The sequence below is a fragment of the Terrapene carolina genome, unplaced genomic scaffold (genome assembly GCF_002925995.2).
Source record: "Terrapene carolina triunguis isolate 2854851 unplaced genomic scaffold, T_m_triunguis-2.0 Scaffold238, whole genome shotgun sequence".
Classification (NCBI taxonomy): Eukaryota; Metazoa; Chordata; order Testudines; family Emydidae; genus Terrapene; species Terrapene triunguis.
In genome coordinates, this window is record NW_020664589.1 from 19,134,353 (window position 1) to 19,159,840 (window position 25,488).

At 42.2% G+C, this 25,488-nt stretch overlaps 1 protein-coding gene across 1 annotated transcript in view; it reads right to left on the reverse strand.

Annotated features, from left to right (window-relative positions):
• Positions 1-20,862, reverse strand: part of GARNL3 (GTPase activating Rap/RanGAP domain like 3) — a 212,543-nt gene extending 191,681 nt beyond the window's left edge. The window contains exons 1-3 of the mRNA XM_024201166.1: positions 20,842-20,862; positions 5,610-5,671; positions 947-1,016 (exon numbers count right to left, since the gene is read on the reverse strand). Coding sequence (XP_024056934.1) covers positions 947-1,016; positions 5,610-5,653 — 114 coding nt within the window. The 5' untranslated portion in view covers positions 5,654-5,671; positions 20,842-20,862. The remainder of the gene's footprint in view (positions 1-946; positions 1,017-5,609; positions 5,672-20,841) is intronic.
• Between the last annotated feature and the right edge of the window lie 4,626 nt (positions 20,863-25,488).

Below are 25,488 nucleotides of genomic sequence, written 5' to 3' on the forward strand. Positions count from 1 at the left end.
CTGTTGAGCAGACAACAGTTCATTTGCCCTCTTATGATTATTTCTTTTATTATTAATCACCAGAGAGAATACCTTGAATTAGTATAGAAAATACGTGTGTGTGTGTGTGTGTGTTTATAAAAATCTGATCCTTGGTCTTCTCACAACTGTACTGCTGAACAATAATTTACCAGTGTCCACAATCGGCATACTTATCAATTAATACACTTTCTACTACCTTGAAATCACAGTGCTATCTAATAAGATATTCCAGATTCCTTCCTATATTAAGAGTAAAAATACAGCTTCTCCCTCTTCCCCTCCCCCTCAGTTTCCCTGTATCAACTTGGACAATTTCATTCTAGCTATCTATAGTCAGTGACAGTGTTTCAATAACTGATACACTGTTAATTTATGCAGTATCCAAGTTCTCCCTTCATTAATAAGTAAAAATATTCACTTCATGCCTAGATTTGAAGAAAAATCTTAAACAAAATAAATTAGCATGGATTTTTTGGGCAAAGATTTTTCAATAATAAAATTATACCTCCATTTTTAACGTCAACCTCTCCACCCCACCCCAATAATAAACACACACACACAAATATCAATCAATTATAAAAACATAGTGCTGCTCTTTTGTCACCCTCCAATTAATATCAACAAAACAGGCTTTTGGAGGGGGGGGGGGGGGAAGAATGCTAGATACACACTATTTTTCAACAGAGAAGATTTAGATTAGAGTGAAAGGTCTGCAAGCAAAGATATTAAATATCCACTTCAAAATAGATTTAAGACATTATGATTTTCAAACTCAACCTAAGAACCTTATTTTTCCAGGCTATTTGTGATGCTTTTGTGATATTTCACCTGCACATAAACAAAAATAGATTTCCACAAGCTCTGCATTACAAGCTGCTAAAATTCAAATCAATTGAGAATCATGGAACGGTCTATACAAACTTACCAGCTCCACAGATCCATAATGCTTTCTACTGAACTCTCCACGTCTACAGCCCAAGTCTTCGGAGACAGAGCTGGAACAGAAATGATTCATCAGTAGACATAGTTAACTGGCCCTAAAGCTCCTGCAATACTCAGCTACCATTGACAAAAATCATTCCTGCTGAACAAGGTTTGCGGTGCATAAGCTCATCACTGCAGGGAACCCTCCTTACAACATGCACAACCTCTAGCAGCCATTGCAGTCTAGCTTTCATATTACCCTGAAAGAGAATGAAATGCCTGAGCTTGTTCGGAAGAAAAAAAACATTATTAAATTAAATATTTAGTCATTATGTGATCAACTGAGAGCTCCAGGGTGGATGGTGATTATAAATTGCATTTGAGATCTCTGCCTAACCTAAGGGAAAAGAAACCCTGCAGTAAACTTAACGCATAGAACAGGACAGCCTACATGAGCTATATTTGCTGACACGTGGTATGCTGTAATTAACTTTCTTATAGGAGAATCTCTTTATTTGTCCTAAATACTCATAGAAAAGAAAAATAAAATGATTTTACTTCTGAAGTTTTTAAAAAAACAATAATTAGTTTATAGTTTCCTCCTCCTCCTCTAGGCTTTAGTGACAAAAATAAAATTCTCACTCAGAATAACTGGAAGTCTAGCCCCAAGTTAAATGTGTGTGGGTGCACACATGTGCATTCAAACAGTTATTTCGTATGTGTATAATGTATATCAATTTATGGGTTTGGTATACCTAGAACAAGTGGCAAATACATTTTTCTCTCTCAATACCTATAGTACACTTTGGTCCCACATATATAGTGGTGATATCCATGTTATAAATACCATCTAAAAAAAAGGCAAGGCTGTAATTTAGTATAAACCTTTGACTGCCTGACCTGCACTCTGTCTACTAGTCAATCTCCCCAGCACTTTTTCTGACAACCCAAACCTACCACTAGCTTCCAACAGTCACTACTATTATATAGATTTTTTCAACTTGCTACAAAAATATTTTCCTCAAAAAATTGCTTTGATGCAACATAGGCAACAGTCAGTCACATACCAAGAACAGATATCCTTTTAGATATCTTTGGAAACATCAATGGTAGAAACTGCTGCTTTAACTGTATGGAAGGAAAGTTTCTTAGCTTTCAGTAAGACTCAGAGCACTTGCTTCAGCCCTACAGAAACCAAAGGTACCAACATTTAAAATTACAATTTTTAATATAGAAAAGCTATTTTTGGTTGTATTTACAGGTATTTAAAATGCCTTAGTTATTATTTTCTTTTGACTTGTGTGTGGTTGGACTCAAGGCAGCATAAATTTCGGTGGAAAAATACAAATGAAACAGCTCTAATAAAAATTTTTAAACTTGCCAAAATAATTCTAAAATACTTTCTCTCAAACATAAGGATTATACAGAAAATACAATGAAGCATTACTGGTACTCATTTGAGATGACCCGCATTACACAAGTATAAGCTGCTGATGGGTAGAGTTGCCATCCCAAAGTCATGCCAACACAACCTTCACATTACACCACTCCATCATGTAGTCTATATCTATTCATCCACCACCTACTTATAAAAATCACACACACACACACACACACACACACACAGAGAGAAAAAAAACACTATATTCTTTAGTGAAGTATGGAAAACTGGATAAGAGAACTGAGTTCTGTGGACATAATTCAGATCTTGGACAGGATTTTCAAGAACACCTACATCATGTTTGAAAGTGAGATTTACACACTTTTAAAATGTTTATCACTTACCACACAAATGAATATAAACAGATTATCCCACATGCAATGATTATACTGTATTATATTACATATAACTAAGGCTTTAAAATAAATTACAGTAGATTCCACTTTATAGCAATACTGATAATAGCAACTTCCAATTACTGGCAATACACTGTCAGGAACCAATCCCATCCCATTATGAATGTTAATAGGACTCAGTTACTGGCAATAGGCATGCCGCTTATTAGCAACTTTTTTAGAGTAGAGTTCCTATCTGTAATCAATTTCCTGGCTCTAAGAACACATAGCTCAACACTTCCGCTGCGTACCATAGCCTCCAAATGCTTGGACCTATCTTTCACCAATAAAGTTTGGGTTCTGGAGCCCCTATGTGAGCCCAGTGCTAAGCAAGTGCATGTAGCCAAAAAATGTGGTATCTCAAAGTCAAGTGTTTGACCGATTCTGAAGAAGAGCCCTAACATTTTACAGGAGCATAGCAGCCTTGGTTTGTGCTGCTTCAAGCATCAACACAATGGAAAGGAGGCAGATGTCGGTGAAACCCTGTAACTCTGGTTTCAGCATAAGCTTGGCCAAGGTGCTCGACTCTCCAAACCAAAGCAGAAATAAAGCTAGTCAGCTGGCAGCAGAGCAGGGGAAGGAGTTCAACCCTTCAGATGGCTGGCTCATTCAATGGAAAGCCCAGCACATTGTCGTTCAACAAAAAAAGCATAGCAAGAAACAAGACACTGATCTTCTGGTGGCTACTGAATGGAGGATAGACACCTTACCCAGCATTCTAAAGAAGTTCCAGCCGCGTGACATCTTGAGTGCTGATGAACCTGGTCTCTTCTACTGGACTTTCCCGACAGAGGCTGTAGCATGATGAAAGAAGGGTTTGCAAGATGGGGAAGAAAAAAAAATAAAGCTATGGACCACATTTCATTGGTGTGTTGTGCAAACAGGGATGGAATGGAGAAATCCTATCTTATGGTGGTTGAAAAGAGCAAGTGGCCTCATTGTTTCCCAAGGACCACTCAAAGTTGCCATGATCTACCAAAGCTCTGCAAATGCCTGGATGCAAATTTGTTGTTTGAAGAATGGCTAAATTGCCCGGCTCATTCACTTAACGTAGAGCTATCACACATTGAGTTAAAATTCTTCCCTCCAAACACAACCTTAGCCATGCACCCAATGCACATGAGTATCATTAAAAACTTCAACGGTCTCTACTGTGATCATCTTACTGCACGCATCATCACATCTCTTGATGCTGACCCACACTTACAAACATTGGATGTTGACAAAGAACAATTCTGATTGATGTATTTCATCTTGTTAATAAGTCATGGGCCATTGTTCTCCCCAAGACTGTTACAAACCCTCCCTTGCTAAAGCAGTTTTCAACAGCAACAGAAAGTGTTGGCCTGGTGGACATAATGCGATGGCCAATGCATCAGTTCCGGAAACTTTAAAAGCACATGAATTTGAGGCCATTGTTGAATATGACAGTCATTTGCAGACGGAAGGTGAGCTCATCGGTGCAGAATTTCTGGAGACAGTAGTGGCTGTGAAGCACCTACAGGCTGCTGAGCCACAAGACAATAGTCCATTGGATGATGAACCTGAAGAGCCTTCGGTTATAGAACAGCTACGTGCAGTGGACATTTTCCACAAGATATGATAGAATCATGGCTTTGAGAATGGCTATGAGGCTGCATGCAAGACTGAAGGATTTACAAGTGGAGGTGGCCAACCATAAAAAGCAGACAGACAAATTTTGTTCTTGAAAACTTTTATTTTACATTTTAAACAAAAAATGCTTTACTCTGACACACATGAGGAGCACTAACTGTAAGTATGTACTGTTCATCTTACCAAGACATTATACTATAAATGTTTTGGTGCTTTTGAAAAAACTTTTTTGTTATAAAATTGTCTGGCACTACAGTCTTTGTGACTCATAGCAAGATGAGATTTCTAAAGTTTGCTCCAAGCTTCATGGTACGCTATATAATGTATCCATTTGTGTGTGTCACGTTTGGTTTTCTTCTTGAGAACATTGTATCAAACTAAAAGTTAATGAAAAATTTCACTTTGCAATGTATCCTTGTTCCACACTAGCATTTCTATGTATCCCCATGAAAACAGGGCCTTCCACTTATTGGCAACTTCCAAATAATAGCAACTTTTTTCTGGAAACTGAGAGGTTTCTAATATGCAGAATCTACTGTATTTTATTTGGCAATTCAAACAATAAAACATGAAATGTTGGCCTCAGGTGTTTTGTCACCATTTCCTAAAACAGAGCAATGGTTTTTTTACACAAATTTAAGATTTTAGCTTTTGATTGGCTATAAAATGCACTTGGATTTGATTGCAGACCATTTCCTGGAGATCTCAGTGAAATAACTTCAAGGTAGTAACATCCCACATATCTGTCTGAAGTACTTATGTGTGACATAGAGAAGTACTGTTATCCCCATTTTACCTGAGGTACTTATCAGTTTGCCCAAGATCATAGGAACTATGTGGTAGGGCAGGGAATTGAACCTAGGTCTTCCAAGTCCTAAGCTAGCACCCTTACCTCTGCCATTTGAGCTAATGTGTACTATTTGCATTGCAGTAGTACTGCTGTATGGATATTGATCTCAAAGGCCTAAGGAGTTAAACGTGTTATAAACTCTTTCACTGTCCAACATTGAACAGAGATAGATAGGTTTGGGGTTAGTTTTAAATAGTTTGGGGTTTACTCTGTTACTTGGCAAAACACCCAAAATCATTCATTCAAATTAAAAATATACTGATTAAACAAAACAAAAAACAAAACAAAAAAGAAAGAACAAGAAATTAAAACAAGCATTTATATTGAAACTGAGTGATTATGCAAAAGAAATTTCAGACCTTACCAAAGTCTCTCTCCTTTTGGAGTCAAAGTATCAGACTCTCCCATTTTCAGAACAACTTTTCTCTGATGAAAAAAGGAAAAAGTTAATTTTACTCTCAGTCCTAATGTGAAGGAGATTCACTTGTCCTGTTCTTAAGAAACAGACTCAAGGTGGAGGAGAAACAGGATAGAAAAGGAAACACTGGACCACTGGTTAGTTACGAGTGGATGCTTTGGCTGGCAAGTCAACCACGACACCTGCTCTTTAAAGCTTGATTAGTTATGATCTGGTCAGGGCCATCATCTGGCTGGATCCTTAGACAAGGCAGTAATGATGAATGCAGTACAGCTGACTTCAGGATTTGATGAAAAGCCAAGAGAGTAAGATAGGACAGGAGGAAAGAAAGAGTGGGGAAGAAAACAACAGAGCAAGGGAAGGGAATACAATATAGGATCTTACAAGCTTTTGTAGTGCTGGTAATTAGCTATCTCCACTGGAGGTCTGAGGACTGGATGCCATGATAATCTGATGATTTTCAGCACTTACAGATGAAAACAAAGTTCCTTAAACAAGAGCAAGGCCAACCAGCATTCGTCTCAGGAGGAAAGTCTTTTAGATGAGCCAAGATGAGTTGCAAAGCTGGCAGAGGAGCTGAGGGAAGATTGTTTCCCGAGCCACAAAAAGTAGTAAAAGTGGGTGGCATATATTATCCTCATTATTTTGTCAATCAATTAAATCAATTTCCGTAAGCCAAAATTGGGAGAAGTAACTTTGTTCCCACATTTTCTTGTTTATCAAGTATGATCTCCCCATAGTCGTTGACTTATATCAATAGGTCATTTTGTTTGGACAGACAGTTTTTCTGTCTGGTTTCCTTGCACCTATTATAATATTCACTGTCGTAAACAACTTAACCTATTTTTCATGGTTATTGTAACATCTTATGAACTTTCATATACCTTTTACAACTGAGCTTAGGGTATCTTTCCAGGTGCAATAATCACAACAGTACCTCAACGCCCCAATCAGCAGAACACACCATTGTTCTGGTCCTTGTGCAATCATATAAGTAGACAATTCCTGTCCCAAAGAGCTTATAATCTATTTAAGACAAGAAAAATAATGATTACTAACAGCAGGACAACAAGAGGGAGAAATTAGAAAGGGAGAGAGTAATTATGAGATCCTGCATCTACATAGGCTGCAACTGTCTGTCCCATCCAGAGAGTCCACTCTGGTCTGTGTGGTTGCTACAGGAGGCTCAGTGAGGCTGGCAAGCACACACAGTGCAGATGGAATTTTCAGATATTTTAGTAGCAAGCCTGTGGTTTATAACTTGGCCAAATCTGAATGGATTTTCACAGGAACAGCAAAAGGCACTTCCCTAATCCTAGGACAACCCCCTGCCAAATTTTGGGTTCCTGCTCCAAATCCACAAGAGCTCCTTAAAAACTGGTCAAGAAAATGGGTTATTGTTAAAACTACCTATTTTTCTCTGACTATTTTTGACTATGGCTGAATTGTTTTTGCTGAGAAAAAAACATGTGAGGCAGAGTCCAAACATGGAAAGAGTCAACCTGAGTTATTTAAACTTTGGAAAAGTTATAAACAATTGAAAATACAGTGTTCTAATGGGAAATGTTATGTAACATTAACAGGGTTCAGAGACAGCAACCCATATAATATATATATATATAATCATCAATCCCTATTGGCTCTCTACCTAGCCACTATCGACAATTTCCTATAGACTTAATTATAGAAGTGGGTGTTGAAATTGGGTTGTAAGGCCTCTACCCTAAGACTGTATTACATGCATAAGAGGATGGTATGGAAGAAAGCATGGAGATGCTTGTGCAAGTAATGGACAGTTGAGATTGGCATCATTGGTAGATCACTGATGTGAGAACATATATAGCAGATGGATAAGGAGTGGAAGCAGTGTGAGGGTCCTTGTAGGTTCAGGCAAACTTGAATTTAACATGGTAGAAATGGGAGAGTCAATGGAGGGATTTAGAGAGATTGTGATCAGAGGAACAGCTAAGCAAGATGATGTTAGTAGTTAGGTACTGAATGGACTGGAGGAGGTGACATGGATGTGGGGAGCTCAAAGGAGAAGCGGTTGCACTGATTAATTCAGTAGAGGATAAAGGCTTGGGAAAGAGTTTAGTTACATGGAGAGAGAAAAAAGCCAGATCTTATAGATGTTATAGAGGAAGAAGTGGCAAGATTTGGACATGGCCTAGATCGGTAGAGCAAGAAAGAGAGGAGTCAAAGATGGATGGAGTAAATGAGACCCTTTTCTAATTCTTGACATGGTGGACATCTCCCTTATATTCTCTCACACACACTTCAAGTCCCAGCCTCCTCCCCTCACTCATGTCATCCAGCCTTCCACAGCTTCCCAGGACGGGGGAGAATAGTACAAATGGGGGAAGGGAGTTCTTGTGGCTATCAAAAGTGAGAGGGAGAACAACTAGGAAAGATTTTTTCATTTTTACTGCTTCTTTCATTTTGCAGCTCGACGGAAGTTGTGGCAGGAGGAGTGAAGGGAAGAAATAGTCCCTCATACCTTCACTGATTCCATCCATGTGGGAGAGGAAAATTTGATGTCATCTCTGCTTGTTTATTTCTGCCAGAAAGTAACTGTTGGGCTCTTATTCAATAAACTATCTCTGGGCATTGATAGTCAAACTAATTAATGTCAAATCTCTAATTCCCTTTAATGGGAAAGGTTATCAAGAAAGTAGTGGGGCAGAGTCCTTAGATTTCTTTGACCATGATCGATATAGTTTTAAACCCGGGTATTGTATGGAGACTACAGAGGTTTAATAGGCAGCAGGTTTAAAACAAATAAAAGGAAGTATTTTTTCCACACAACACACAGTCAACCTGTGGAACTCCTTGCCAGAGGATGTTGTGAAGGCCAAGACTATAACAGGGTTCGAAAAAGAACTAGATAAATTAATGGAGAATAGGTCCATCAATGGCTATTATCCAGGATGGGCAAGGATGGTGTCCCTAGCCTGTTTGCCAGAAGCTGGGAATGGGTGACAGAGGATGAATCACTTGATGATTACCTGTTATGTTCATTCCCTCTGGGGCACCTCGTATTGGCCACTGTCAGAAGACAGGATACTGGGCTAGATGGACTTTTGGTCTGACCCAGTATGGCCGTTCTTACGTTAAGATACCAATAAGATATTGGTGGATCTCCTGCTGGCAAATTACAAGAACCAGATATTCATTCTGATTTTAATTTGCTCAGCACCTCTGATACTGTGCCACCACCACCTTCTGGTCAACAACTGTGGACATTGACAGGGATGGAAGGAATAGTTTTTGAAGTGGCTCAGTTCTTTTCTTGTTGAAAGGATTCAGGCCCTGGTATTTGCTTTGTATTGGTTCTGGTATTTGCTCATCTACCCCAAGAGTGGTCTGGACCACAGTTTCTCCAGTATGCAGAAGGCACTCATCTTTATGTTTGTTTCATTAGGTCCGGCTAGTAAGCTGCCTCTTAGTGTCTTGTTGAGATGAGAACTTGCAGAGGGTAAGTTGATTGCACTTTAAGCCAGATGAGACTGAGGTGATACTGATGGTTTGGGAGAACTGGCGATAATAGCTGCCCCCTCTATTATGAGAATTTGTCTGCCTTTTATTATTCAGGTTTGTAAGGTGGGAGTCCTGATGGACCTGCAGCTGCCAATCAAAGTTCAGGTAGTGGCAGTGGTCAAGATTACTTAAAATTTATGCTTGGCCAGGAGGCTACATCCTCTTCTTTGGTACCCCTGATGGACCTAGAACTTTAGGTGCTCAACTTGGTAATCTATTTGCTGAGCACTGTTGTCAGTAGCTACTGGTCTGGTGCTCTGCTCTTGTTCGATGATGATAACAGTCGGCTGCGTGCGTCTTCCCTCTGTGTGCTGCCCCAGTTCTGCACAGATAGCTGACACAGCAAACCCTGAGAGAACCCCCAAAGACCACACAGACTCTAGTAAGGTACGAAGGAACCCGAGCCAGGTTTATTGTCAAACGAAGCACAGTAATATTTTCCCGTAGACGCTACAAGACATACTACGAATGTGTGCCCCCCTGGCAATGGACCGGCTCACTCAGTGGCGGGACTTTCCACTGCCCCCAGGCCAGACAAAGATGTGCACTCCGGGACCTATTTTTATACAGTTACAGGACAGATTACTCATTCCTACTGACGTATTGAGGTACAGCCCCTTGACTCATTAGGGTGCTGCCTCCCCCTTTGATCATGTTGTTTCAAACAAACAGATCTATCCATCATGCTGTCCTTTTGACCCTGTCCTTAAGATGCACCTGCCTGTTCCTTGTTATCTCTGTGGAGTGTCCTCGTATCCGGATGTCCAGGTGCCATCTTGGCACAAGTTCCTCTGATTAGCACTTATATGTGGATGCACCTGCTTCTAGCAGCCCTCTTCTTGCCAACTTCTGTGAGTGGGATCTGCCTCTGGCTCACAGCCCAGCTTTTGCTTAGCAATGCCTGGAAGTACTTTGGTTCAGGCTTTAGGCCTCAGACTGGGCCTTTGACACAAGAGTTTATGTTTCAGGGCCTCATCTTACTACAAGCACCATTTCTTACAGGGAGTATATTGCATCTGCATTCTCTGAGCTACATAGGATTCTCATTGGTCCTCCAGACTCAAAGTCCAGAGTATGGTCAAGAGACCAGAGGCCCAGCAAATAGTGATCAGCTAAGAGAAAGCTGGGGTAAACAAGATAACATTGCCTTTGCTAAAGATATGCTTGGTCAGTAGAACTGCCAGATGTTGAAGCAATAACTGAATAATTATGTTTCATCCAATGTTTCAAATTGAACAAAGGATCCCTGTTCCTATTGTGTTAGTCTCTTCTGTAGGGAAACGTTCTTCCCATAGATCCAACCTTGAGTTTATGAAAAGTTGGCACATGTCAGTATAAGATATGGCATCCTTCCAACTCTCTTCCCAGGGACCAATGCTTGACTTAAGACATAAAGGAGACAATCTTTATTGCCATATACTTTCACTGTTTCTTTGCTTTAACCCCTAGGAATGTACCTGTTGGACAATCAAAGGAGTTGCTCCATTCCTATGGATGCCATATCAGAATTCAATATATATATTTTATACTAATAACATTTTATCAAAGTATTAATTAAATGTTAACTTGCTAACTTGAGACCATGGGCGGAGACATTATGTAACCTGTTAACCATTGGCTAATGTGCTATCTTGTCTTGCTGCAAAACCTATCCTGGGGTGTGGAACTGCCTAGCCCGTCACTTTCCCCTGCCCATGGAAAATCTATATATTCTATTGTAATCAATTGATTGACAGTGTCTCTAAGCCTAATAAGCAAGGCGATACTCCACCAGCGCTGTGTGTAATAAACTCCTGTGCTTGACCTCTACCCGGTGTGGATTTATGTACTTCAAGAGAAATTTAAGGTGTTGATTTTAATCTATATTCCTTAAAAAGTGTTGCCTAATAGACCACCTCTCTCTCTCCATCTAATCCTTAAAGTCATTGAGACATCTGAGTTATGTAAGCTAACAGTTCCCTTGTTTAAAACAAACATGCGGAAGCCATAAGTTCTCAGGGAAGGGTACTAAGATACGGAATTTGCCTTACATGTAACTCAAGAGCCTAAATTCATTGTCCTACGGGGCACAACACACATTGTTCTGGAAGCTTTTTGGCGACATGGAATCAAAGGAACAAATGGACCAATTCAAAAGATGTTTTTCTAGATCTGGACACCTATCTACTAGAAACCGAAGTAAGGCCTGGTCTATACGGGTCGGGGGGGGGGAGCGGAAATCGATCTAAGATACGCAACTTCAGCTACGAGAATAGCGTAGCTGAAGTTGACGTATCTTAGATCGACTTACCTCCTGTCCTCACGGCGCGGGATTGACGGCCACGGTTCCCCCGTCGACTCCGCTTCCGCCTCTCGCTCTGGTGGAGTTCCGGAGTCGACGGGGAGCGCGTCCGGGGATCGATTTATCGCGTCTAGACAAGATTTGATTCTGACTAACAAGGAGAAACGGGTTGAGAATCTGAAGGTGGAAGTCAAGTTGGGTGAAAGTAACTAAAAATGATAATTGTAAGGAAAGGAATGAGCAGCAGAATAAAGACAAGGACTTCGTAATATCAGACTCAACAAACTCAGAAATAGGATTCCTTGGGAAGGAAATCTTAGATAAATGGGAGTTCAGGAGTGCAGTCAGTTTCTAAAAGGAACAAGATTAAAAGTCACAACAGCAAACTATTCAAATGCAGAGAAAAGATAGAATAGTGAGAGACCCATATAGCTGCATCAGGATGTTTTAAATGACCTGAAAATCAAAAAGGAATCATAAAAAAAGTGGAAATAAGGACAAATTCCTAAGAATTAGTATAAAAAAAAAAAGCACAAGCATGTAGAAACAAATCAGAAAGGTTAAGGCATAAAATGAGTTACAACTAGCAAGGTACATAAGACAATAAGAAGAGATTCTCTAAATACATTAGAAGTAAGAGAATAATGAAGGAAAGTATGTCCACTACTGAAGAGGGAAGGAGAGCAAACAACAGATAATATAGAAAAGGCTGAAATGTTTGTAGCTTTTTTTGCTCCAGTCACGTCCCTCAATCTGCTGGTAATGCCCCTACTTATACAGCCCAAAATGCCGTTAGCCTTCTTGGCAACAAGGGCACACTGTTAACTCATATCCAGCTTCTCATCCACTGTAACCCCTAGGTCCTTTTCTGCAGAACTGCTTCCTAGCCATTTGGTCCCTAGTCCGTAACAGTGAATGGGATTCTTCCGTCCTAAGTGCAGGACTCTGCACTTGTCCTTGTTGAACCTCATCAGGTTTCTTTTGGCCCAATCCTCTAATTTGTCTAGGTCCCTCTGTATCCTATCCCTACCCTCCAGCGTATCTACCACTCCTCCCAGTTTAGTGTCATCTGCAAACTTGCTGAGAGTGCAGTCCACACCATCCTCCAGATCATTAAGCATTATCATAAGCAAACTAGGAAAATATGGTCCAGATGAAATTACTGTGTGCACAACTGGTTGAAAGACTGTACTTCAAGAGTAGTTATCAATATTTCACTGTTGAGCTGGGAAGACATATTAAGTGGGCTCTGACGCTATTCAATATTTTTTATTAATGACTTGGAGAATGGAATGGAGAATATGCTTATAAAATTTGTTGAGGACACCGAGCTGGGAGGGGTTGTAAGTACTTCAGAGGACAGGATTAGAATGCAAAATTATCTTCATAAATTGGAGAAAAGGTTTGAAATCAATTAGATTACATTCACTAAGACAAACACGAAGTACTACACTTACAAAAGAAAAAAATCAAAAGCACAAACACAAAATGCAGAATAACTACATAAAAAGATCTGAGGGGTATAGTTGATCACAAATTGAATGTGAGTCAACAATGTGATGCTACAGCTAAAAAGGCAAATTAATTTTGGGATGTATTAACAGGAGTGTCGTATATAAGATGGGAGATAACTGTTCTGCACTACTCAGCACTTGTGAGGCCTCAGCTGGGAAACTCAGTGTCCAGTTTTGGGCACCACACTTTATTACAGATGTCAACAAACTGAACAGAGTTCAGAGAAGAGCAAAAAAATAAAAATAAAAGCTTTAGAAAACATTGCCTATGAGGAAAGGTTAAACAAATTGGGTATAATTAGTCTAAAGAAGAGATGGCTGATAGCAGTCTTCAATTCTATAAAAGATTGGTAAAACGACTCTGATTAACTGTACTCCATGCCCATCGAAATTAGGGCAAGTAGTAATCAGTTTATGGCTAGATTCGCAATGGAACTTTGGCATGCCAATGCTGAGCATTGCCAAAATTAACTTTTAGGTGCCTAAAAAAAAAAAATCACTAGAATGCACAAAGCTTGAGTTCAGCACTAAGATTCCCTACACAATGAATGGGGAGAGATGGGGGCCTCAAAATGGAATTCACAAAAGACAACCCACTAGGCAGCTCCTCACATAAGCTAGACAGTGGGAGATGCCAAGGGGTATGTACTAAATCCCACCCCTCTCAGAGATAAGCACCTAGATCCAGGCTACAGGGAAGCACCTCCCTCTGCAGGGGATTCTCAGCTGCAAGCCCTTTCTTGGTGTTAGGCATCTACAATATTTTTGTGACAGGTAGGATGAGGGCAACGACCTCCCATCTGTTTGTCCACTGGTTAGTGTACTCACCTGGAATGTGGGATACCCCCTAGTTCAAGACCCCCTTCCACCTAAGAGGCAGCATGGATCTGAACAGGGATCTGCCATTTCTCAAGTGACTGCCCTAGCTGCTGGACTACATGATATTCTGATGCCTCAGTCTCTCCTGTGAAATTTGTTTCATTCTTGATCAGGGTGGATTGATTTAAATCAAGGTGATTGAAATTAACAATTTAAATCATTATCTAAATCACCAAGTGGATAGCCTCCTTAAGTCATCAACTTTAATCAACGTTTCCATTTGTACTTCAGTTATTTTCTCAAGAGAGGTGCATTCTCATTGGCTGATATAATGATTAAAATGTATTGATTTATAACTAAAGCCTTTACACTAGATTTAGTATATCTTATAGTGTACCCTCATAGGTAGCAAAAACTATTTACGTTTATTTTAAACAATTATGAAGCTTAATGTTTTCAGATTCTTGTTAATTGTACATTTTTAGTATGCTAGAAAATGGTGAATGATACATTGCTTATTTACTACATAATTAACTTTTTGTCAAGCTGCATTAGGATGGTAACTGGAATTTTATTAAGCAAAACAACCTTAAATGTTTTGGATACATTAACCCCTCTTATCAAAACATTTCACATGTATAACTACATTTATTGAACAGAAGGGTTAATTGTAGTCAGTGAATTAAACTGATTATTTCAGGTCAGCCTATGAAAATTTTCAAATATACTTAAGAGATTCACCTCAATTTCTTGAAAATGAAACAGTCTAATAAATTAGTTAGGCTGTCCTTTAAACTTATAAAACTAGTAGATCTTATCCCTTCCCTCATTTTTATTGATAGACGAAGAGAAAGACAAGTTTCCTACTTTTCAACTCCCAATCGATTTCTCAAGTTTCAATGAATTAGTCCACATGAAGAAAATATTCTTTCTACCCTGAAGAAGAGGCTATTTATGTCAGAAGCTGAGTTAGTACTTCAAGAAACTCTCGTTCCAAGTGTTTAGCTGGTGACTGCCACCAGTTCAGTGCGTGACTTTCTTTAAATCATCATCAAGTAACATGTACTCCTTGAATAGTTCACCTGCAGCCCTGAAATTTATTATTGTTGGCATGACTGATGGGTGATTATTAGATACCCATGTCTTTTCAAAGATAACTGCTAATGGCTCAGATATCTCCTCAGTCAGTTCCTTGAGTATTCTAGGATGCATTTCATCAGGCCCTGGTGACTTGAAGACATCTAATTTGTCTAAGTAATTTTTAACTTGTTCTTTCCCTATTTTAGCCTCTTCTAATCCTACCTCATTTTCACTGGTATTCACTATGTTAGACGTCCAATCACCACCAACCTTCTTGGAGGGGTTTATCTGTCCGGGAAATGGCGGTTTCCTCCCCTTCTTCAGGAGGTTCATTAGCATATCCACTGACACTGAAATGCTTGGAAGAAACCCCTCCCCCTGCCTTAAAGGGACAGAGTTAGTTTTCACAAGTACAGCAGGAACAACATTTTGCAAAAGTGGGGCCTGGATTGGGGAACCCTCTGTCACCCCTCTCTGTCCCCAGGAGGTCAGTTGTGTGGCTGCTCCCCTCCAGGAGAACAGTTACACAGTTACCTCTTAAAACCTGAGCCACAGGTGAGGTGCCTGGGATTACAGATACAGATCCATCAAATTTTTCCTGGGCAAGCCTTCCCCTGTAATTAGTGGGGAGACATCCCTATACTCCCCCACATTCCTCCTTAACTTCCTTCTCTGGGCCCCCCTCTAGGGCATACACCCCTGTGCTCCCTAGAATGGAATCTGTCCCCTGTTCAGCTGTGGGCTCACAACTAACAGACAGAACAGACCCCATACTGGTAGGCATTGCACCCTCCTCCCTCTTTGAATTGGGTTTGCCTCCAGTCACAGAGCCCATGGAATCCACATCCACCACAACAGACTTTAGGACTCCATCACTTTTCTCTAGGCTTTCCTCTAGGACACATTTTTCTATGCATTTTAGAGTGCGTCCTGTTCCTTGCTTAACTGCAACTTCCTGGCAGCCAGCAACTTGGACAGTCTCCCTACCATCAGGCAAAACATTCCCATCCCGCCCTGAAGAAAAGCCTGTCTCTAGCCTTGGGTAAGAGTTGGCCTCAACCACACCCACCCTTGTCAGCAGACAGTTCTCCACTGCTGTAGAGGAATTAAAGAGACACTCTCCCATTTCCCCAGCAGTTTCTGTAACTTTACTTTTTCCCCTCTGGGGCTTCAGCACACGATTCCTTCTTGCTGCTGCCAGACCCCAGGACAGCCTGAGCCACATTAAAAAAGTCTCAAAGTGGTAGCCATGTTAGTCTGTATCAGCAAAAACAAAGAGGAATCCTTGTGGCACCTTAGAGACTAACAAATTTATTATAAGTACGAAAGCTTATGCCCAAATAAATTTGTTAGTGTCTAAGGTGCCACAAGGACTCCTCGTTGTTTTTATTTAAAAAGTCATTACCCAAAAGAATTTGTGTAAGATTATGAGGAACCGCAGCCACGGTTAATTCAGCTTGCAAATCCTCAGTTTCCATGTGCACTTTAGCAAGTGGATGGACTAAATGACCTCTTGGAGGTCCCTTCCAGCCTTACATTTCTATGATTTTATGTAGCCGATGGAAAGAGATAACAGAGACAAGCAAGTATGAAGGACACCCTTAAAGGTGAGTCATATTCTCGGAGCTTGAATGATCACTGCAAACACATCCCAAATATTATGTAGACGTTACAGTATCTCTCCATTCATTCCCTCCCAGAAACTAAAGGAACTCTTCTCTTGATCACTGAGCAAGCCTCCTTCCAGTAAGTGGGAGGGGAGGAGAGCCTTTCCCTCAAATCATCTACACAGGGACTCCTATAAATTGATATTAATTTATCTCTTCCTTCATCCGCAGAAAATGGTTTCGCTGACATTTCATTGGAGAGATACCACGTTTATTTTTCCTCCATGACTTCTAAGCAAATTTGCTCAGTTTGCAAGTAAAAAAAAAATTATTTCTAACAGCCACTGCTACAAACTGGACGACTGATCAGTAAGTCATGCTGTACCCATTCTATATCTCTCACAGAAGCAGTACCCTGATCCAGATTGAGCTGGTACACAGAGATAAAGCATATTAGCACTTCTCTGAAACTGCTATCTTGTTCTTTAGAATCTCATCTTTCATTTAAAAAGCATTAACAAACAAACAAAAAATTTAATCCTCTAGCAATTATGGATACAAAGAAAACTTCCAAAATTTTAACTGTGTAACTGATGCAGAGACATCTATGCAAATCCACAAAGAATAAAATAACTCAGAGGTGTGAACTGCCCCATTCATCTCACTGATATGTTAACTCCGATGCCTAAAGATGCTAATTTAAATACCAACATTGTTAATATTTTATTTCTTATGGACAGGGAGGATCACAAATCTGCACAATTTAATGAGAGTGACATCTCATTTTCATCCAACTGAACAATGTTTTGGAGATATTGCCAGATATTTATTTTCCACGGTCAAGCCCAAGGAGCTCAGCAGAGCTCATAGACACATTCAAGCCACAACAACTGGGAACCAAGCAGAGTTCAGAAAGCACAGGCATATCTGCACAATCTACTCTGAGTAGTGTCTGATTATGGGATTCACATGGACAAAGCTTATTTTGTGAGTGGACTCTGGAAGAGTACCAACACCTTCCCCCCGCAATTTGAAACCCTATCCGAAGGGTGTTTTACAGGGGTACTTACAGTGCAGTTAAGGTATGCATCACTGCTCCCCTTCACGTAAAGATTCCACAATTGTAAATTTGTTAGAAATTCTGTTGATGCACAAACCAATATAAAGCCAGTTCAGTATTCCATAGGGGTATATGCTCTGTATTGCTAAAGAATAATGGAGTTTGAGTTTTACTGAACTCAGTGCTTTGGAAGGGCATGAGATACCACTGGGCAACCTTAAATAACTGACAACTCTGTGTTAATGAAGTTAACAGTCAGTAAGGTAAGCACCTATATGACTCTGAATATACTCAGGAAACAGATCTGTGAGAAAGAAGATGCTTATTTTTATTTAAAGCATAGTGAGGCAAAAACCTGTCTGGGGATTGGTCCTGCTTTGAGCAGGGGGTTGGACTAGATGACCTCCTGAGGTCCCTTCCAACCCTGATATTCTATGATTCTATGATTTTTCAATCCGTAAGCACACTTTAAAAGGCTATGGGGAGGTCTCTGACATTGGTGATGAGAGAGAAGTCAACAAATCAGCCTGTTCAAAATTAATAAAGCATAGCCTTGATAGATCACTCTGCATATCACATAATAGCCATATGTTCAAAATCTAAACTGGACCTATGGGTTAGAAAGTTAAAAGACTTTGGTGATTTGTCATTTCCAGGGCTGCAATTTACAGAATAAAAGGTGCATATACATTAAGCTACTGACTCTTTTTTAGACCACCCAAGAAGCAGTAAAAGAATGACTCCTCATAAAGTGCTTGAGTCTTCATTACATACAGAACATTTTGAGTGGACTATACACATGTGCCAAAGCACGTTTACTGGGTTTTGCAGTAATACAGCAAGCTTTTTTTCCCCTTTCAGTATATACTGATAATGAAGGCTGGAATAACTAATATAGTCAAACAACAAAACAATTGTTCAATATACTTTAGAAATATTCCCAAACAAAAATTTAATAGTTACACAACTTGCCCTACAGAGAATACTAAGAAAAAAAAACAGAGCCACAAACTTCACTAACACTTTTTTGTCTCTTCTTCTTGTCAGTTTTATTTTCCTTTATTTTCAAGTGGATCCCAAATAACAAAATTTTTAAAAAGCTAAAATCTGAACAATCATGTAAGGCAGGCTCTAACACACCCACCACACAATGTCCCCAAAAGACAAACTAAGGAATACACACAAAACTTGGAAATACAAGTATTCCATTACATACAATGCCCCCAAATCCAAAAAATGACCTTTCAACCACAAGTCTTCCTTAGTGTAGGGTATTTAAAAAAAAAGAGTCTGAATGACAAGGATGCTTTCACAGTGTAGTCACATCATCGAAGCAATAAAATATGTCAGTAAAATATATTATATCTCCTCATGAAGAAAATTTTATTACATTTGTATATTATAAAATATAATATACATATTTGTGAGATGGTGCCAATGCAATCAACTGCAGAGCAATGTGATACATTGCATTTAGCAAGCATCTTTCACAATCTCATCTGTACTCTATTCACAGATCCACTTGCCTCGGGATTTACTCTAACATTCCAAACCTCTGAGCAGCTTAAAACAGCTGCCATATTAAAAAGCTGACTGTCACAATAGGTCTCTATTTATTTCACAAATATGTAATTTCCTTCCAAATATACACTTGTCTACAGTACACCACAGACAATATACAATCATACACAAAGTGTAAGGTCAAATGCCTCACAACCCATCATGACTAGTAAACAAGAGCTTATACCACTGGACAAGAGAAATTCTAGGTTTTCAGTGAGGCATGTTGCACTTGCTTCTAGCACTGACAGGTCCAAAAAGCAGAACTTTGAAGTCATGATGAGTTTATGACAAGGCATTTTATGAGTGCCAAGGATAAATCATCTCTGGCAGGAATGACATATTCCCTGGAGCCACCTTCCCTCTGGAAATGCCCCATCGTCCCCTCAGGTGCTCATACAGCTGGCCTCTGGCTAGTACGTTTCTGATCATATATATTTAATTAATGTGTTGTTTAGGTCATAAAGGCCATTTCACAATCCACACTTCCAAAGCAAGGGAATGTGGATCTCTCTAGTGTCTGTGAGGGATAGGCACCCCATCACTTCCTAGTTTCATTGAGTTTAAGGCCAGAAGGGACCATTAGACACCTAGTTTGACCTCCCGTACGCCACATGCCATTAATTTTCACCTGGATACCACTATATTAAGCCCAAACACTTTAGTCAGACTAAAACATTTCAGTCCTCAGGTGACTAAATTGTGTGCCAGTAGGACAGAACGGGGAGAGATTAAGATACCATGAATGCCCAAGGCCCCTACAATAGCAGAGAATCAGTTAGGAGAGATATGCCCAGATCTTGGCAGGTAAGCCGCACCCCATGCTGCAAATAAAGGCAAAAAGCCACCAAAGTCCCAGCTAATAGGGGGGAAATTCTGTTACATTTTCTATAGAAGTTGGTATTTCCACTACTATCACAACCACAATGGTCTCTTTCCCCCCCCCCCCCCCAAAAAGAGCAAACAGTGAGGGAATCAGGAGGGACTCCAATAGCTGCCAACAAATAATAAACCAAACCTGTATACCCATGGGTTTTCATAGTCTAGCTATGTGCACAAGAACATGCTCATACTACTACTATTAACCATCCTTATTCTTCCCCCCTTTATTTGATTCACCGACCCATTACATCTTCCTTAGACACAGGCCTAGTCTACATTAGAAAAGTGGTGCTACTTTAACTAAGTTGTTTTCAAATCAGTCTAGTCAAACTGGTGCAAATTCCTGCATAAATGCATTTACTCTGGATTAACCCTCACTTCAATCAGATTAGTTTAATTTGATAATTTAAAAAATTATGTAAACTGGCGAACCTTTTCTGATATAGCAAAGCCCTAAGATTGTAAAGATTGTGTTGTTTGGGTTTTTTTGGCTTTTTGGGGGAGAAGAAAGAAAGAAGAGTACTGTATCTGTGTAATCATAGCTCTATAACCTGCATCCTTCACTGGCCCTCCCTTTCTAGGTATATATTAAATCTACATTTGTAAGACCTTCAGAGTATAGACCCATCTTCTAAGTGTTTCACAAAGGAACCAGCTATAGTTACAGGCACTATAAAATATACAAATTTGCAGTGGGAACACACTGGCATATTCTAGAGCTTTCCACAGTGACTGCTTAATACTTTTTACATTTTTTTTTTACTGTTTCATTCTCATTTTCAAATCATTGCCCACTTCTCAAAACACAGACACTTGCCCCTGACCAGTTAATACATACCCCATCTGTAACCAGCTCCAATCCCACCAGGCCAAATTTCAGAATTCCCCTTGCTCTCCAGCAGCAGAACTCCACCTTTCTACAGTAGTCCAACATGACCCCTTGATTTTTAATCCTCTTTCATAAACTTGTCCCACGCAACAACAGTTTCCGTTACACCTCCCCCGCCCCAGCCAACCCTTCCCACCCCACCGCCGGCCCAAGCAACCCCCACGGCCTCCCAGTGGTCCCCCGGCAGGAGTGAGATAGAAGAGGGCCCACAGCTCCCGCCTCTGCTCAAGGCGGGAACAGCGCGAGCCCCTTCAGTATAGTAACGCCCACACCCTCCTGCCGCCGGGGAGCCCAGCACTGTGGCCACGCCCCGAGCCCGCCAGCTCAGTTACCGTTGGGCGACGCTGAGGAATCGTGTGGAAGCATCCTGGGCGCTATACAGCTCCATGGGAGTCGCGCGCCGCTCATGCCTCCGGCTCCACCGTCAGGAACCGGTTCTCCCGCCGGGAGTAGTGACCGACAGCGGTTCAGCTCAGAGAACATTCCGCTCCCCGGGCGGTGGGACCCGACCCTGAATCTCCCTCCATCCCCCAACGCATCAATCACGGCTCGCCAAACCACCCACGAGCATGCTCCGCCCGCGCTGTTCCCACAGACACCCCCCCCCTCCAGCGGTGCATAGTGGGATCTGTAGTTCTGAGGCCGAAGCAGCCTGAGGGGCGCTTCCAGCTGCGGCCCTGGGTTCCTAGGGTGAGAGTGCAAACATGACTTATAAGATCCCTGGCGAACCACCTCCAAATCCCGCCCTGCTTTGGCAGTCTACAAGATTCATCCAGCTGCTTCGCTCCACAACAGTGTCCTGCACCCCTTTCATATAGTACATAATATGTGACAAAGACCCCCAATCAGGAACACACAGAAATTACCCTGGCGGGAGGCTGAAAATAGTATGGGATCCCCTCCCCTGGGCAGCTGGTTGGTGGATGCCCTGGTAAACCATTTAGCACAGAGGGTCACTTGTTTACAAACTACCAGGAGCCCCACTTCATTGCAGTTCAGTCTTCAGCAAATTCCAGTTGCAATTTACTCCGAACTACAACTCTTTTGAATAGGGTGACCAGACAGCAAGTGTGAAAAATCGGGACAGGGGGTGGGGGGTAATAGGAGCCTATATAAGAAAAAGACCCAAAAATCAGGACTGTCCCTATAAAATCAGGACATCTGGTTACCCTATTTTTGAACTCTGCCATACACAGGCGCCAACTTTTCAAACTGTCAGGGGGTGTTCGGCCCCAGGCCTTGCCCCCTCTCCACCCCTTTCCCCAAGGCCCCACACCCGCCCCGCTTCTTCCCGCTCAGTTCTACCCCCTTCCGGAGCATGCCACGTCCCCGCTCCTCCCCTCTTCCTGCATGCCCAGAAACAGTTGTTCGCGGCAGGAGCCGCCAGGAGGTGCTGATCTGTGGGGTCTACTGGTGGGCAGAAGGTGCAGGGAGAGCTAATAGGGAGGCTGACTGTGGGTGCTCTGCATGGAGTCGGCGCCTCACTGTTCCACTCCTTATAGGTGCAGTAGCCATAAACAGATACTGCAGTTTTATTCCATATACCACATAGACTAGTGCAAGCATAGGCACCGACTCCGTGGGTGCTCCGGGGCTGGAGCACCCACGGGGAAAAATTGGTGGGTGCTGTGCACCCACCGGCAGCTCCCCATCCCACCCCAGCTTGCCTCCGCCTCCTCCCCCAAGCGTGCCACATGCCCACTTTTCCCCCCTAGCTCCCAGCACTTGCGCCACAAAACAGCTGTTTCACACAGCAAGCACTGGGAGGGAAGGGGGAAGAGGCAGGGCCAGGGCAGGGATTTGGGGCAGAGGTCCAATGGGACAGGGAGAGGGCGGAGACAATATTTCCATTAATAAATCAAAATTTACAGATAGGCAAAGTTAGAAAAATGCTGCTTAAGAACTTGTTAGAGTTTGATTTAAGGATATTTGTATATTTTGACGTGATATTGACAAATTGTGTTTTAATGGTATAAATCTTGAACTTTTTGTCTACTGTCAAATAATTATTGTCTGTCCCCCCCCCACCCACCCCCAATATCCACAACTGTAAACATTTAAATAAATAAAATAGAAAAAATGCTTAAAAAAAACATTTATGTTATTTGTCATACATATAGTGGATGGAAACCTGGGAGGCAGTGACCATGAGATGGTTGAGTTCAGGATCCTGACACAAGGAAGAAAGGAGAGCAGCAGAATATGAACCCTGGACTTCAGAAAAGCAGACTTTGACTCCCTCAGGGAACTGATGGGCAGGATCCCCTGGGAGAATAATATGAGCGGGAAAGAAGCCCAGGAGAGCTGGCTGTATTTTAAAGAATCCTTATTGAGGTTGCAGGAACATATCATCCCGATGTGTAGAAAGACTAGTAAATATGGCAGGCGACCAGCTTGGCTTAACAGTGAAATCCTTGCTGACATTTAACACAAAACAGAAGCTTACAGGAAGTGAAAGATTGGACAAATGACCAGGGAGGAGTATAAAAATATTGCTCAGGCATGCAGGAGTGAAATCAGGAAGGCCAAATCACACTTGGAGTTGCAGCTAGAAAGGGATGTTAAGAGTAACAAGAAGGGTTTCTACAGGTACATTAGCAACAAGAATGTCAGGGAAAGTGTGGGCCCCTTACTGAATGGGGGAGGCAACCTAGTGACAGAGGATGTGGGAAAAGCTAATGTACTCAATGCTTTTTTTGCCTCTGTCTTCACGAACAAGGTCAGCTCCCAGACTACTGCATTGGGCAGCACAGTATGGGGAGCAGGTGACCAGCCCTCTATGGAGAAAGAAGTGGTTCGGGACTATTTAGAAAGGCTAGACGAGCACAAATCCATGGGGCCGGATGCACTACATCCGAGGGTCCTAAAGGAGTTGGCGGATGTGATTGCAGAGCCATTGGCCATTATCTTTGAAAACTCATGGCGATCAGGGGAGTTCGCGGATGACTGGAAAAAAGCTAATGTAGCCTCACCTCAGTCCCTGGAAAAATCATGGAGCAGGTCCTCAAGGAATCAATTCTGAAGCACTTAGAGGAGAGGAAAGTGATCAGGAACAGTCAGGAACCGTCACCAAAGGCAAGTCATGCCTGACTAGCCTAATTGCCTTCTATGATGAGATAACTGGGTCTGTGGATGAGGGGAAAGCAGTGGACGTGTTATTCCTTGACTTTAGCAAAGCTTTTGATACAGTCTCTGTCACAGACTCACAGGTCGTGCCCACTTCATCACAGTCTCCCACAGTCTTCTTGCCAGCAAGTTAAAGAAGTATGGGGGGGATGAATGGACTATAAGGTGGACAGTATTTTGATATTGTTCTGTATAGTTTTTATCAGGGACAGAGCTACCCTGGAGGGACCCTCCAACATCAGGATATCGACCATGGGTTCCTCTGGCTCGATAACCTCTTCTGCCTCCAATCCCATGTTGTGGGCGATTCTGTGGAAGAGGTCCTGGTGCACAGTGGTCTATCGAGGGAGGTCCTGAGGCCAAAGTCCCTGCAACTGCCTCATCTGCAGACGAGGATGAGGAGGCTAGAGGCGGTACCAGGTCCTCCTGACCATCCAGCTCTCTAGCGTCCTCCTGGTCAGTGCCTGTGGGCTCTGTGCTGACCGTTGTCGCGGCAGCCATAGTCTGGCCGGCTGTTGGGGCTGTCACCGCAGTTGCTTCAACAGTGTCCTGGACGGGTTATGGGCCTTATTCTGGTGCTGATTCCGATCCCTGAGGTGCCGGGCAATCTTTATGTGGCTGGGGTGCTCGGGCTTCAGAGACTACCGACCAAGAGCCCCTGGAAAATGAGCCCTGGGCCTGGTGATAAGTTCAGGGAGTCCAAAAGGGCCATTGAGGCTGCAACTGCCAATGTGGAGGCCATGCCGCTTGTACCAATCTAACCTGCCCCTGCTGCAGTGTGAATAAAATAAGTCCCCATCCAAGTCAGATGACACTGATCTAGATCATGACAACCATGGTGGTGCTGAGCGGTACTGAGCTGGGGACCGGTGCCAATGCTCCCACGCCGGGGATCAGTGCCGAGAGGCTGATGACAGGGACCGGTGCCACTCCGTCAGTGCTGGAGACCAACCATGCACAGGATCCCGAGCTGGGGAATGGTGCCTCAGCAATGGTGAACCTGAGCGGTGCTGAGGTGAATGGTGCCGTGTCAGAGAAGGTGATCGCCGCATCATTGCTGGCTTGCCTCTAGATGGCGCCAGATGTGGCAGCACCAGAGGCTTGTCCCTGATAGAATCCTAGAATATCAGGGTTGGAAGGGACCTCAGGAGGTCATCTAGTCCAACCCCCTGCTCAAAGCAGGACCAATCCCCAGACAGATTTTTGCCCCAGTTCCCTAAATGGTCCCCTCAAGGATTGAACTCACAACCCTGGGTTTAGCAGGCCAATGCTCAAACCACTCAGCTATCCCTCCCCCCTGGAGGTTGAGGTCCCTGGTGGCTTCAAAAGTGTCCAGGGTGGAGGGGGACTCCAACTCCTCCACCTGGCACTGTCTGTCCAGGGAGTTGGTGGGCGCTGGGCTCAGTGGTCCCCTCCGGGGAACCGAAGTCAATGGCACCAACTCCTTGTCCTTGGGCACTGAGTGCTCCT